The sequence below is a fragment of the Aegilops tauschii genome, chromosome 7, assembly GCF_002575655.3.
Source record: "Aegilops tauschii subsp. strangulata cultivar AL8/78 chromosome 7, Aet v6.0, whole genome shotgun sequence".
Lineage (NCBI taxonomy): Eukaryota > Viridiplantae > Streptophyta > Magnoliopsida > Poales > Poaceae > Aegilops > Aegilops tauschii.
Window position 1 is genome coordinate 610,792,316 of NC_053041.3, and position 15,053 is coordinate 610,807,368.

General features: G+C 44.7%; 1 protein-coding gene across 1 annotated transcript; it reads right to left on the reverse strand.

The window, feature by feature from the left end:
- Positions 1 to 2,258, reverse strand: LOC109737775 (bidirectional sugar transporter SWEET6b-like). Its single transcript, XM_073503104.1, has 5 exons — positions 2,139 to 2,258; positions 1,838 to 2,054; positions 1,576 to 1,737; positions 590 to 709; positions 1 to 487 (listed from the first exon to the last, which is right to left on the reverse strand). Exons 1-5 carry the CDS (start codon positions 2,216 to 2,218, stop codon positions 326 to 328), a joined length of 741 nt encoding a protein of 246 aa, XP_073359205.1. The 5' UTR covers positions 2,219 to 2,258; the 3' UTR covers positions 1 to 325.
- Between the last annotated feature and the right edge of the window lie 12,795 nt (positions 2,259 to 15,053).

Genomic DNA, 15,053 nt, shown 5'->3' on the forward strand with positions numbered 1-15,053 from the left:
TTTCCACCCAGACATGCATGTTTTGCGCGCCAACCAGAGTAGATTGAGAGAGCAGGTGACAAGCGTGGTCTCATTCACTATCTGGGACAACTTAGCTACGTATACATTGTTCCATCAGTTTTGCACTAGACAGACGACAATGGTTCACGAAACAAAGGTACACTTAGACGACTCTATCTAACAAATGGTACTAGCTAGCACCACACTTGTTGAAGCGTCATCCGGAATTCATAACTATACAAAATGTTTTGGGCTAAAATCTCGGCCATCAGTTGGTCGGATTTGATTGGTGACGGCGGGCTTCCTACTGCTGCAAAGCCAGGTTTTATCTTTCGGCCGTGACAGAGACGTTGCCGCCGCCGCTTGTGTTGTTGTTGACGGCGGTGGGCAGCTCGACGTTCTTCTCATTCTTCGGGGTCAACTTGTAGTAGCAGGCGTAGAGGATTAGCTGGATGAGGCCGAAAAAAGCGCCGAGACCATTGGGGATCTGCACATAGTTAAAAGATGGCACCGCAATTGATTAGATCTATGCGAAGTGTAAGTCGGTTTGGAGCTTTCTTGGATGTGTATGTATCATGTATGTACTGACCGCCACGTAGAGGTCGAACTTGATGAGTGCATAGGCTGTCCAGCAGCACCCATTGAGGAAGTTCACCAGCGAGAGGAAGAATGGCATGTACTCCACGCTCTTGGTCCTGATCACTTTACCCTGCAAGCAGTATACAACATAATTTACTACTACTATCATAATTTGTTATAAGCACAAGGCTGGGTCAATAAATATATATGATTATTAAGATGATGACTAAACAAATTCCATGGTCAATTAACAGCAGCTACAATGGCGAACTCTACACCTAGACCGCATGACACACGGGATTCAGGGAACCCCGTTGTCGGTGGCTTGTGCGGTATTATTTTTCTTTGATATCGATATCATCAACTCATAAAGTTGTCAAGAGCGAAGGATCACAAAAAGGCAAAGATTACAACAGCACGAACATATGATCTATATGTCCATGCAATGAGTCCCCTAGGTATCACACATACATTTGTGATGAAGCGCTTGTTCACAGGTTTTAGTTAGATCATGAACGTCACTCAACAGCTAACACGAGAGTTTGGCGGTTGCAACAGAAAGTTGTTTCGTTGGCTAGCGCTAGCCATACGGACTGCAAGTACAGTCCATAAGGAGAGGACAATGTTGGTTAGCTACACGTGAGGCATTAAGTCTGCTCATAATGGGTAGCATCATAAGTTAGTGTCATGCATACATGATAGTAGTGTACGATACTATCTTGGTAATGCATAGTATCATATCTTAGTATCTTATAGACTACCTTATTTATTGTCATACATGACTTATAGTAGCATAGCATTCATTATGATACTCAATCCTCTTTTTCTTCATTTAATTTTTATGTCACCTCAACAAAATTGCCTTGTTGGCATGCATGATACTAGATATGGTACGGGTAGCCTAACACGCAACTACTAACTGAGTGCAAAATAAAACTCTACAAAATAACAACACCTCCCACCAATTAAAAAAGAGTATATCATCATTTTACGTACCATGATGGTGAGCGGGGAGGCATACATGATGGAGCCGAAGATGACGCAGAGGATGCCGACGATCATGGAGCGCTTCTCGTGGGTGTGGGTGCCGAGGAGCACGCCGACCACCATGCACACCATGAACACCGCCTCGGCGGTGAGCACGCCGAGCATCTTCAGCTGCACGTACACATGAAGGGGCATGGATTAGGGCCACATCTTCTATATATACAAAAACCAACAAGCCATGGGGATTAATTAGGAGGGACGTAGTACGTACCCGCTTGTTGTTGGTGGAGTAGATGAAGAAGATGATGAGGTAGGCGCCCTCGATGACGAGCCCGATGCCGTTGATGGTGGCGACGAGGATGCTGTTGGGGTGGACGATGGGGAGGCCATAGAAGACCCAGAGCATGCAGTTGAGCAGCGTCGCGAGGTAGGGGTCCGGCTTGAACTCCTCCACATCCTTGGCTTTGCAGATCCGACAGAACGTCGGCCTGCACCGGCAAGGCAAAAGAAACAAGTTGCCGACAGCCACCTTCCAGACAAAGGCCGCGGAGGAGAGGAGGGCGGGGGCTTACGTAGGGGAGAGGAAGAGCCCGAAGGAGATGACATTGCCGATGATGCCGACGATGTTGCGAGCTGCGTCGGCGGTGACCATTTTGCTCGTCGGGAAGGAGACGGCTGAATTGAGGAAGAGGAACGATGTTGGTTGTGAACTGGCTGGGGCGATGAGAGAGGCCGAGCTTATAGCGTGGCGGGGTTCGCATTCCCCAAGCCATCCCCCAATGGATATGGTTAGGGGTTAACGGTTAGTTAGACTGGCTCCTCGTGGCTGGGTAAAATCCGAGTCTAGCTCGTGGGTCAGACTGCATCATACCTTGGGTGTAACGTGCGCGCGTGCATGCCCTGATCGGGAAGGAGAGAACATGGGGGGGCATGCATAACCTCCTCGTACGCAAGTGCCGTGCCCGGCCACATACCAATAACATGGCATTGCAAGACACCGAATAAAGATAGGATAGATGAATGCAAGGCCCGCTCAAAAGAAATGCACAAGAATGTACGATTTGGCATAGATGTGGAAAGACAGAAGAGAAAAAAGGCAAAAGCAAATAAGCAAGCATCTGGTTTGTTCGGTTGTCCAAGAAGCTAGATGTAATTTTTAGTATGTTTGACCCCGTATATTTTTTATTATGTTTGGGATGTTTTGTACTTTCACTCAACTTTTGTAATAGATCTATGTCTTTTGCAAAAAAAGAAAAGATGTACTAGCAGTGTGACAGATGCATTTGCTAGTCTATCAAGAAAATCATAAAAAATTTGGTTCCATTCACATGAATTTTGGCTGTATTTTAAAGGATTTTCGGCAGCTTTTTTTCAAGCTAAAACACGCTCACTTTGTTACTCAATAATGTCGCCTCTCTAGTGCTCCTTTTGCACTCCGGGACTACTGAATCCCCTTTGTTAGTTTTTTTTTTGTTTGCATCGTTCTTGTTTCCCCCCATTTTGTAGCACTTTAGCTCGCCCCTACTGTACTCCCCTGGCTTGACCTTTGGGCGATGATTTATGCGAATTGAGAACCCGTGGAATTTTGCATATTCTTGATAGTAGTTTAGAGCTTCCTCAAAGGTGCCAAACTTAATTTCAGTGCTCGGCGGTGGGTACACCACCGTCTCAGAGTGCTTTTCATCCCAGTCGAACGTCTGCCACTCATTTGGCGCATGTGTTGCTTCTAATGTTATTGCGATGTGCCCGTTTGCGCGTTGCTTGCGACAATCTGTTATGACTGCTTGGGTTGCGCTGAAACAGCTGGTTGTGCTAGCCTTGTAGTCTGTGTAGGACGGGCGTCCTGAGTTGAAACAGGAGGCCCTGCATTTTTCTACAAGGATCAATGTTAGGTTCTTTTTGCTGTACATGGCAAATATTGTCATCTTTGCTTGGCAAATTATACTATATGTACATGGCAAATAATGTTATTTTAGCATGTCAACTTTTTGCAATACCATGTAGTGTAAAACTTTTCTGAAGCGGCCTTATTTTTCCCTTGGCAACTAACATACCATGGTGATGGAAAATTATTGCAGTACACAGTGGCAAAACATATTTTTCTACTCTTTATTCAATGTTTCTTTGTCATGATATCAAGTGCAAGCAAACCCACTGAGAGTTGTATGCCGAAGAGCACACACATTGTTTCTAATTTTTACAAAATTAGATGGCAAAACATTCTCTCAATGCCCACTAAAATCCATTGTTGTTAATTTCATTCATTTATGATGGCAATTTCCCCAATATTTCAAATTTTAAAAGACCTTATATGAATAATTCCTTCCATCGGAAAGCAATATGGCGCGCGCGTAAAAATAGGATTTGCCGCCTTCAGGACGAAAATGGTAATTGGTATGAGGAAAAGGCGTCAATGGAAAACTTGGCTAACTCCCCTACGCCCACGCCTAGGGTTTCCCTCCTCTCGGGCGATCTGATCGCCTTTGAGTCCTATCACCCATCGCAAGGCTTGATCGACGCCCTCATCGATCGCACAACGCCCCAACCCACGTCCGGATGGCCTCCCCCTCGGATGCCAACACTGCCACGAGCGGAGGCGCTTCGGCGGCCGCAAACCCCGCTCTGGAAGATTTCTTCGATCAATTGGATCTGAACGACGAGGAGTTCAATGATGTGGAGATTGATGAAGAGGATCCCGAAATCAAAGAAAGCGTTCGGTGGCTAGCCCTAGCTAGGGTTCACACCGATAAGAATTTCTCGCAGGCAGCCTTCTACAAGGATATGAGGGCGGCCTGGAATCCTGCGCAACGGGTAAGATTTCGCCCGGTCGGACCCAACAGATTCGTTGTCCAAGCTTCATGCCTGGGCGACTGGGAGCGGATGATGATGCAAGGCCCACGGCTCTTCCGCAAGATGGCGGTTCTGATGTGTTCGTACGATGGTTTCACGAAAGCGGACGATGTGGTTTTTGACCATATGCCCATCTGGTTACAGATACATAAACTTCCTGATCCATACTGCAAGCTGGGAATTGTGGAGAGGCTCCTAAAGGGGGCGGGCGAAATCATGGAGATGCGTTTGAACGGCAATACCCGCGGGGACTATGTTAGGGTTAGGGTAAACCACAACATCAAGCAGCCTCTTACAAAGTTTCTGAGCATTGTTCGGGCGCAGGAGAGACAGGTTTACCTGGTACGTTATGAGAAGTTGGCTCGTTTTTTGTAGTGTCTGTGGTCTGATGGGACATGAGCATAAGGAGTGCAGATCTGGTGTTCATGATAAGCAGAATCTCAAGTTTGGCGACTAGCTGTACGCCGATGGCCCTAGCCGGTCGAGGCCTGAGCAAAACCCTAGCAGGGCCAATAAACCTCGGCAGCAAAGGAAGAATGGCAGTCCTAGTGCTCCATTGGATCCTGGCCTCAAGGCTACGGATCCCGAGACTCTTGACACAGCCACAAGCCCGGTGAAGAACTCGGGTGCAATTATGGAGGTTGATAGAGATGCAAGGAAGAGATTGAACATGGACAGTGCTGGAGATGATGCTTTGAACAAACCCAATAGTAAGGATGCGGTTTTGGCCATTACGAATGGCAGCGGTCAGGACCTAGGAGAGAATGCCTCGCCAACGAGCAGCTCTTCTAGTAGTAAACGTGTCAAGCTCACCAAGGATCATGTTACCAATGAGATATCGGCGGCTTCCCGTGAGGAAGACCACTGGACGCAATGAATACCCTATTTTGGAACTGCCGGGGGGGGGGGGGGGGACCGCCGGACAGTTCGTGAGGTCTTGGCCCTCTCAAAAGCCAATAAGCCCAAGCTTGTCTTCCTGTGTGAAACTAGGCAAGCGACTGTGAAAATAGAGAAGCTGCGATGGAGACTCGCTCTGAAAGGTTTTCATGGAGTGAGTAGTGATGGGAGGAGTGGGGGCTTGTAGGATCGAAAGTATGTGTAGAGAGGGGTGATTAGACTACTCGACCAAATAAAAATCTAGCCTTTTCCCAATTTTGAGTCTTGGCAGATTTTAGCAACTTAGCACAAGTCAAGTAATCAACCTACACATGCAATTCTAAGAGTATAGCAGTGGAATGTAAAACAATTGCATACGAAGGTAAAGGGAGGAGTTTGGAGGGAGCAAACGCAATGTAGACACAGAGATTTTTTATCCGTGGTTCCGATAGGTGGTGCTATCGTACATCCATGTTGATGGAGACTTCAACCCACGAGGGTAACGGTTGCGCGAGTCCACGGAGGGCTTCACCCACGCAGGGTCCACGAACAAGCAACCTTGTCTATCCCACCATGGCCATCGCCCATGAAGGACTTGCCTCACTAGGGTAGATCTTCACGAAGTAGGCGATCTCCTTGCCCGTACAAACTCCTTGGTTCAACTCCACAATCTTGACGGAGGCTCCCAAGTGACACCTAGCCAATCTAGGAGACACCACTCTCCAAAAGGTAATAGATGGTGTGTTGATGATGAACTCCTTGCTCTTGTGCTTCAAATGATAGCCTCCCAAACACTCAGCTCTCTCTCATAGGATTGGATTTGGTGGAAAGAGGGTTTGAGTGGAAAGCAACTTGGGGAAGGCTAGAGATCAAGATTTATGTGGTTCGAATGGAATATCTTGACCTCAACACAAGTGTAGGTGGTTTTCTCCCAGAAAATGTATGTTGTAAGTGTAGGCATGTTCTGATGGCTCTCCTCACGAATGAAGAGTGGGTGGAGGGGTATATATAGCCTCCACACAAAATCTAACCGTTACACACAAATCATCAAACTCGGTGGGACCGAATAATGCAACTCGTTCAGACCGATTTAGTTCAAAATGTGAACGTTAGGATATTCTGTGGGACCGACATGTCAACTCGGTGGGACCGATTCCATAGGGTTGGGGCATAATGTAATCTCGGTGAGACCGATTACACAAACTCGGTGGGACCGATTTTGGTAATAAGCAAACAGAGAGTTGGTCAGGCAAACTCTGTGGGACCGATTCGCTCATTTCGGTTAGACCGAAACGTTGCGAAGGGGAAACAGAGAGTTTGCATTGCGATCTCGGTGGGACCGATCGCTCATCTCGGTTAGACCGAAATGTTACGAAGGGAAACAAAGAGGTTGCAATCTCATCTCGGTGAGACCGAGATCCCTATCGGTGAGACCGAAGTGACTAGGGTTTGTGGCAGTGGCTATGTCAAGTGAACTCTGTGGCGCCGGATAGGGAAGTTTGGTGGGGCCGAGTTTGACATTTGGTTTGGGACATATGTGGATATGAGAAAGTAGTTAAGGGTTTTGGAGCATATCACTAAGCATTTTGAGCAAGTAACTCATTAAGCAACACCTCATCCCCTTTTAATAGTATTGGATTTTTCCTATGGACTAAATGTGATCTTGGATCACTAAAAGTAAAATGTAGAGTCTTGAGCTTGAGCCAACATGTGTGCTTAGCATTTTGAGGGGTCCACTTTCTAATCCATGCCATGCCAATCATTGAGCTTTCCTAAAATATTTATCTCAAGATAGCATTAGCTCAATGAGCTATATGCTGTTAGGAATTACCAAAACCACCCAGGGATAGTTGCACTTTCAATCTCCCCCTTTTTGGTAATTGATGACAACATATAGATCAAAGCTTCGACAGATAATAAGATTTAAAAACATCGTCGCTTTGAGAAGTATGTGATAAGCAAGAGCTACCCCTAAATTTGTGCATTATTTAAAATTTGCTTTTGAATGCAAATGCACAATCGATTAGGACCATGGATTACTCTTCCATGTCACATACATCTTGGTGGAGCGCTCAAAATGATAGAAATTAAAAGCATGCACTCATCACCAAGCAAGTGAATGATCATATATGAGATATAAAAGATAATATCATCCAAACAAGCATTAAGGTAGCAAATGATCAATCACATGATCACACAAGTATCTCACACAATAAAAAGTTCAACCAAAGGCAAAGAAGCAAAACACTCTCTCAAAGCCTATGATCTATACATATTTCTCCCCCTTTGGCAACAAGTTACCAAAAAGTTCAAATATGCATAGTGCTATGCGTCTCTCAGGCTTGGTCTTCGGGAGGTGGTGAAGAGAGAACTCCAAGGACGAAGGCATCAGTTGATGTAGTTGGAGCTGGTGGAGTGGTTGCTGGAGGTGGCACTAGAGTTGTAGCTGATGCTGTAGCTGATGATGTAGCTCTAGAATCTGTTACTGCCACTGCAGCAGACCTCTGACTCCTTGGCACTCGGTGAAATGCATCTGTAGTTGCCTTGCCTCTCTTCTCTTCTGCTTCCTCTTGAAGCTGCTCAACTGCTGTTTGAATCTCAGTTACCTTCAGATCAAGATCATAAAATTTTGTCTCAATGATCCTCTGCAAGCTCTCCTGGTTTTGAGTCAGGGTGGCCAAGCCCTTCTCAATCCTCAGTGTAGACTGGATCAGATATGCAAGTTGATCTTGCTTGCTCTTCAGGAAAACTTGAGATTCCTCTTTAACACTTGGCATCTTGGCAGCTTTCTCAGCCTTTGCTTTGGCTCTCTTCTCCTGTGCTTGCTCAGATGTGGGGTCTTCCTCATTCATCACAACAGTGTTATGTTCAAAATCAGGATACAGGGGTAGATGCTCCTTATCCAACAGATATGTTCCTGTGCCCATCTTGGAGTTGATGAGCTCACGAATGTGCGGAGCAAACCCACAGCTTCTCTTCTGGTCAGCAGCAGTCCTCTTGATTGTTTCTACAATCAAACTCATAACCTTGAACTTCTGAGGGACATCAAATAGCTGTAGCAAGTTGATAGAATGCCCTCTGATCATCTTGTGATCTCCTGACTTGGGTAGCAGAGTGTGCCTAAGGATTGTGTTGATGGTAGGCATACTAGACAACAAGTAATGTACTGATCCAAGCTTGTGAGTCTCGAAAGCCTTATCTGGGATCTCCTTATACATGTTTTCCATAGTGTTGTGGTCCTTCTTCTTGGTGGCATACACATCTAAGTCATCTTCATGTTCTTCAGGGGCATTTATCAGCTTGGCCCACTCCTCAACTGTGGATTGGTACCTAGTACCTTCTGACATCCAAACTATCCTCCCATCTGGATAGAAGTGGGCAGCGGAGTAAAACTGCTTGATCAGCTCATCATTCCATTTGGTGAGCTTCTGCCCAACAAATTTGTCAACTCCACATGCCTTGAAGCTGTCATAAACTCCTGGAAAGTGATCTTCTTCTTCCTTGATGTATTCCCAATCCACCCATCTCATGTCACATATAATGGGCTTCTTGTCAAGCAAAATAATTTCATAAAAGTCTCGCTGTTCCTTTGTGTGAAACCTGTAATCAACTGCTGTCCTCCTCCTCACAGCATAAGGATCAGCTGTCTCCATAATCTCAGTCCAACATCCTTCCTGATATGCATATCTTCAGCTACTGGATGAGCATCATTGTGGTCAGGAATCTTGGGGTTCAACTTCCTCAAAACAAGTGAATCATCATCCTCTTCTTTAGCTTGAGGCACTGGGGCCTTGTTCTTCTCTTCAGCAGGTATACTTCTGGTGTTCCTCTTGGGCTTACTAGGCTTCTGAGCTGGAGCTTTGGGAGTAGACTTGGGCTTTGATGGAGCAGCCCCTGCCTTTATAGCATCTCCCATAAGCTTCTGAGCTTTGGGTGCTGGTGCAGCATCCACTTCTTCTTCCTCTTCTTCAGAATCTCTCATCATTGAGGGCTTGCCAAGAACTTTTGCAGTAGTGGTTCTTGCCCTCTTCTTTTTCTGCCCATCGCCTGCTGCTTCACCATCATCTGATTCTATGGTGAATTTCATTGTTCTCCTGTTGCTACCTTCCTTGGTTTTGACATTGGGATCCTCCTTGCTGGTGCCTTCTTATTCATCCCTGGCTTAACTGCAGCAGCTGTGCCATACTCCTTTTTCAGCACCTTCTTCTTGGAGCTTACTTCCTCCTCAGTGGCAACATAATCCTCATCCTCAGATTCTAAGGTTCTCTTCTTCCTAGATCTGGTGGCTGCCATCATCAGAAGTGCTTGAGGGATCTGAACCCTCACTCAGCTACACATGTTCCTCAGACCTGTTCTGGCTGTCACTCTGATAAGACATTTCTGCAAACTTACTGACAGCAGACCCTGTGAATGGATGTAGATGAGGTAGAGTGGATGAGCATCACAAAGTGCAGAGTTTTTGCAAAACAGATGACTTAAAAACATAGTTTTAGTTCTCCACAGAAAGCATTTCGGAGCTATCGATTTGTAAACTCGGTGATACCGAAGCAGCTTTTGGAACCTAAACTAGTGAACTCAGTCAGATCGAGTCACAGTTCGGTGGCACCGAGACTGCTAGGGTTTCACAGAGAATCGAACTCGGTCACACCGATTTGCAGTTTTCGGTCAGACCGAAAATCGCAAGTGCTATGGCCTAAGCCAAATCGGTGAGACCGATTTCTACAACTCGGCCGGCCTGAGATGGGTTCGGCGGAGACCTAACCCTAAATTTTCAAATCCAATCTAATCTAAAGGATGTTTTCAATGGATAGAGTGCTCGCATACGTGGTGATGATCATGGCCGAGCAATGTCCTACGAATCAGAGTTAAAGGAATAGCACAAAGAGACGAACTCGTACCCTAGTTCAGCGGAGTTCGCTACAGCGGCAACGGAGGGGCAAAATTTCGTTGACGGTGATGGAAACCAACGGCGGGAGGTCGCTGGCAGTGAGGAGACGATCCGGAGACCCGAGGCAGCAGAGCAGGATATGCGCGGGCTGAGAGGTTTCGAAGAAATTTCCAAAATCTCACTCGTGGGTTTATATATCCCGACCCTGTCGGTGTGACCGAGTGGAACAACTCGGTGGCACCGAGATGCAGAATCGCAAGCGGTTACTGCAACTCGGTGTGACCGAAAAGTTCAAATCGGTTGCATCGAGATTGGAAACCTAGATCAACTTAGTGATCTCGGTGTGACCGAAATGGATGATTCGGTCATACCGAAATGCACAAAGAGGTTTTGGAATTTTAAGTCTATGACGAATCGGGGACTCCGAGTGCTCCTCACACAGAGTGGTTCGAATCTGACTTGATCAAACTTTGTGATGTAGCATGAATAGAGCTTGAGATGAGAAAAGCATAGATAGCGAGAGGGAGTTCTTAGGCATTCTTGTCCATCCATTTGGCAAAATAGAAAGAGCCAAACAATCAAAGCAAAAAATGGATGTCCTCGAATGAGTAAAACATGCATCCAACATGCTCACACAATAAAATGACAAATGAAATATGTGACAAAGCATGCACAATCACTCTAGCATCTATCAAGCAATTTGGTGATGACTAGGTCATCTATATATGAGTATATTGACTTAGGAGTCAAATGAGAACATTTGATCATTGGTCATACTCATCGTTTAAGCACAAGTGGGGTTACCACTTTTACATAAAGCATTGTTGTGTTCACATCATTAGAGTTGCTTTAACTCAATTGATTAGAGTAAAGCTCCCCCTAGATGTGATATCCCCCCTAAGAGGGATGAACTAACCTTGGGTTTTGTCGATGATGACTTCATGTAGGTGTTGAAGATGTAGATGCTCAATGTTGATGTAGATCATTCGGAGCAATCCTTTGGAGTGAGTTGCACTTTCAATACCTACACGGGTTAGTCCCACAAGGAACAAACAGGGATATCCATAGACATAGAGTGGTGTTCACATAGGATGATGTCCATGAAAGCATTAGGTTACCTTGTCCCTTGTCTTACCAACAAGAGGGTTTGTGACTCATTGAACTAGTGCAAGATATGGAAGTTGTTTGCACTTGTCCTTGCCAAAGTGATAAGAGTGAAGTATGTTGGCGGAGTCACCCTCAAGAACTCTCTAGTTCTTCTTCTTCGGGATCCACACCATCTTGATGGGAATCCTTGGAGTTGTAGTCGTACTTGATGAAGTGAAACTTGATGTAGTCTTGGGAACCCACTTGACCAAGGCCTTAGGAGCTTCTTCAAATGCATCAATCTCCACTTGAAGCTTGTCATTGCCCTTTAGCTTGTGGTCTTGTGGTGGAAGATCATCTTGAGCTTGTGTTCCTTGGAAAGAAGTAGGATCATACTTCTCTTGTTGAGGAACAAACTTCGTCTTGGGGTATTGATCTTCTTCCCACTCAACTCCATTGGCATTGAACTTCCGTTCAAAACCAACACCTTGATTCTTCCGGTGTCTTCCTTGCTTGCGTACAATTTCCTCAAATTGCTTACTTGCAGCAAGGCTCTTGTAAACACCTTTCTCTATAATTCCCTTCAATAAGCTATTTTCTTGCTCAAGTGTAACATGGCTAAGAGAGTCATTAGTGGAATCAAGAGAACTACTAGAGGTAACAGCATTGGATTTAGCATGATTGTTGTTACTACTAGAGGAAGAATCTTTCTTGTTCTTGTTGCTAGATTTAACTTGTGGTATGTAAGTAGACAAGAGTAAACGCTTGGCAATGTAAGAAGAACTTTTCTTGCAAAGATCATCATTGATTGCTTTTAAGAACTCATGCTCCTGCTCAAGGTTGAGCTTTTCAAAGCGTAGCTTCTCATGAGTCTTTAAAAGTTCTCGATGATCTTCCAAGGTAGTTTCATGAGCTAACTTAAGAGTGTTTAGTTCTTTACTTAGACGCTCAATATCTTTCTTATCATCATCATTCGTTTTATCTTGATTAACATGATTAATAGCAAGTTCATCATAGTTTTCATAACTAGAGTTGTCAACAAGTAAATCATCATCTCCTAGCAAATCATCTTCATCACTATTGAAATCAACATACTCGGGGTGTGTTACCTTTGGACCTTTGGCCATGAAGCATCTTCCAATTCCTTCATTTGGTGAGTCAAATATGTCATAGGAGTTGGTTGTCACAAGAGCTAGACCGGCAACACCTTCATCTTGAGTATATTCGGAGTCGGAGTGATAATTTCTTTCGGAGTTGGAGCCGGATACCCATTCACCAACATGAGCTTCACGTCTTCTTTTTGTGTAGCTCTTTGATGACTTGTCCTTCCTTTCCGAATCCTTACTTCTCCGAGAGGGTCTTCGCTCATAACGATCATCTCTGCTCCTTCTCTCTCTAGGTGGTGATTCTTCTCTTCTACTTCTTCTTTTGGGAGAATCTTCCTTTCTTTTGTAGGGAGCCGTACACTCATTCGAATATTGTTCGGGTCTTCCACAATTGTAGCAATTTCATTCACGACTTGAAGATCTCTTGTCATTGTAGGACCTTGACTTGTAGCTTCTTTCCTTGCTTCTACTCTTGTAGAACTTGTTGAAGTTCTTCACCATTAGGCTCAATTCTTCATTGAAGGTTTGTTTCTCCCTTGATGATGTGGGAGCTTCACATGAGGCTTTGTAAGCACCACTTGACTTGTTGTGGAGCTCTTCCTTATCCTTAAGTGACATTGATAACCCACAAGTATAGGGGATCGCAACAGTTTTCGAGGGTAGAGCATTCAACCCAAATTTATTGATTCGACACAAGGGGAGCCAAAGAATATTCTCAAGTATTAGCAGTTGAGTTGTCAATTCAACCACACCTGGATAACTTAATATCTGCAGCAAAGTATTTAGTAGCAAAGTAGTATGGAAGTAACGGTAAGAGTGGCAAAAGTAACAGTAGCAGTTTTGTAGTGATTGTAACAGTAGCAACTGAAAAGTAACTAAGCGGAGAACAATATGTGAAAAGCTCGTAGGCATTGGATCGGTGATGGAGAATTATGCCAGATGCGATTATTCATGCAACAGTTATAACATAGGGTGACACAGAACTAGCTCCAATTCATCAATGTAATGTAGGCATGTATTCCGAATATAGTCATACGTGCTTATGGAAAAGAACTTGCATGACATCTTTTGTCCTACCCTCCCGTGGCAGCGGGGTCCTAATGGAAACTAAGGGATATTAAGGCCTCCTTTTAATAGAGTACCGGACCAAAGCATTAACACATAGTGAATACATGAACTACTCAAACTACGGTCATCACCGGGAGTGGTCCCGATTATTGTCACTTCGGGGTTGCCGGATCATAACACATAGTAGGTGACTATAGACTTGCAAGATAGGATCAAGATATTCATGAAAACATAATAGTTTCAGATCTGAAATCATGGCACTCGGGCCCTAGTGACAAGCATTAAGCATAGCAAAGTCATAGCAACATCAATCTCAGAACATAGTGGATACTAGGGATCAAACCCTAACAAAACTAACTCGATTACATGATAAATCTCATCCAACCCATCACCATCCAGCAAGCCTACAATGGAATTACTAACGCACGGCGGTGAGCATCATGAAATTGGTGATGGAGGATGGTTGATGAGGACGACGGCGACGGATTCCCCTCTCCGGAGCCCCGAACGGACTCCAGATCAGCCCTCCCGAGAGAGATTAGGGCTTGACGGCGGCTCCGTATCATAAAACGCAATGAATCCTTCTCTCTCATTTTTTTCTCCCCGAACATGAATATATAGAGTTGGAGTTGAGGTCGGTGGAGCACCAGGGGGCCCACGAGGCAGGGGGCGCGCCCCCACCCTCATGGACAGGGTGTGGGCCCCCTTGCCTTGATTCTTTCGCCAGTATTTTTTATTATTTGCAAAAATAATCTCCGTGAAGTTTCAGGTCATTCCGAGAACTTTTGCTTCTGCACAAAAATAACACCATGGCAATTCTGCTGAAAACAGTGTCAGTCCGGGTTAGTTCCATTCAAATCATGCAAGTTAGAGTCCAAAACAAGGGCAAAAGTGTTTGGAAAAGTAGATACGACGGAGACGTATCAACTCCCCCAAGCTTAGACCTTTGCTTGTCCTCAAGCAATTCAGTTGATAAACTGAAAGTGATAAAGAAAAACCTTTACAAACTCTATTTGCTCTTGTTGTTCTAAATACGTAAAGCCGGCATTCAAGTTTTCAGCAAAGATTATGAGTAACCATATTCACAATAACATTTAGGTGTCTCATGTTTACTCATTTCAATGGCATAATCAACTAGCGAGCAATAATAATAAATCTCGTATGACAACACTTTCTCAAAACAATCATAATATGATATAACAAGATGGTATCTCGCTAGCCCTTTCTGAGACCGCAAAACATAAATGCAGAGCACCTTTGAAGATCAAGGACTCACTAAACATTGTAATTCATGGTAAAAGAGATCCAGTCATAGTCATACCCAATATAAACTGATAGTAATGGATGCAAATGACAGCGGTGCTCTCTAGTTGGTGCTTTGTAATAAGAGGGTGATGACTCAGCATAAAAGTAAATAGATAGGACCTTCGCAGAGGGAATCAGGGATTTGTAGAGGTGCCAGAGCTCATTTTTAAAGCAGAGATAAATAATATTTTGAGCGGCATACTTTCATTGTCAACATAACAACCGAGAGATGGCGATATCTTCCATGCTACACACATTATAGGCGGTTCCCAAACAGAATGGTAAACTTTATACCCCCCCTCCACCAA

What these genes read in the sequence shown, in the direction of transcription:
- LOC109737775 (XM_073503104.1), bottom strand. Translation starts at nt 2,218, where the DNA reads ATGGTCACCGCCGACGCAGCTCGCAACATCGTCGGCATCATCGGCAAT. An exon ending in GGGCTCTTCCTCTCCCCTAC is followed by an intron (nt 2,055 to 2,138) that starts GTAAGCCCCCGC and finishes TTGCCGGTGCAG; the next exon opens with GCCGACGTTCTGTCGGATCT. An exon ending in AGTTCGACCTCTACGTGGCG is followed by an intron (nt 488 to 589) that starts GTCAGTACATAC and finishes AACTATGTGCAG; the next exon opens with ATCCCCAATGGTCTCGGCGC.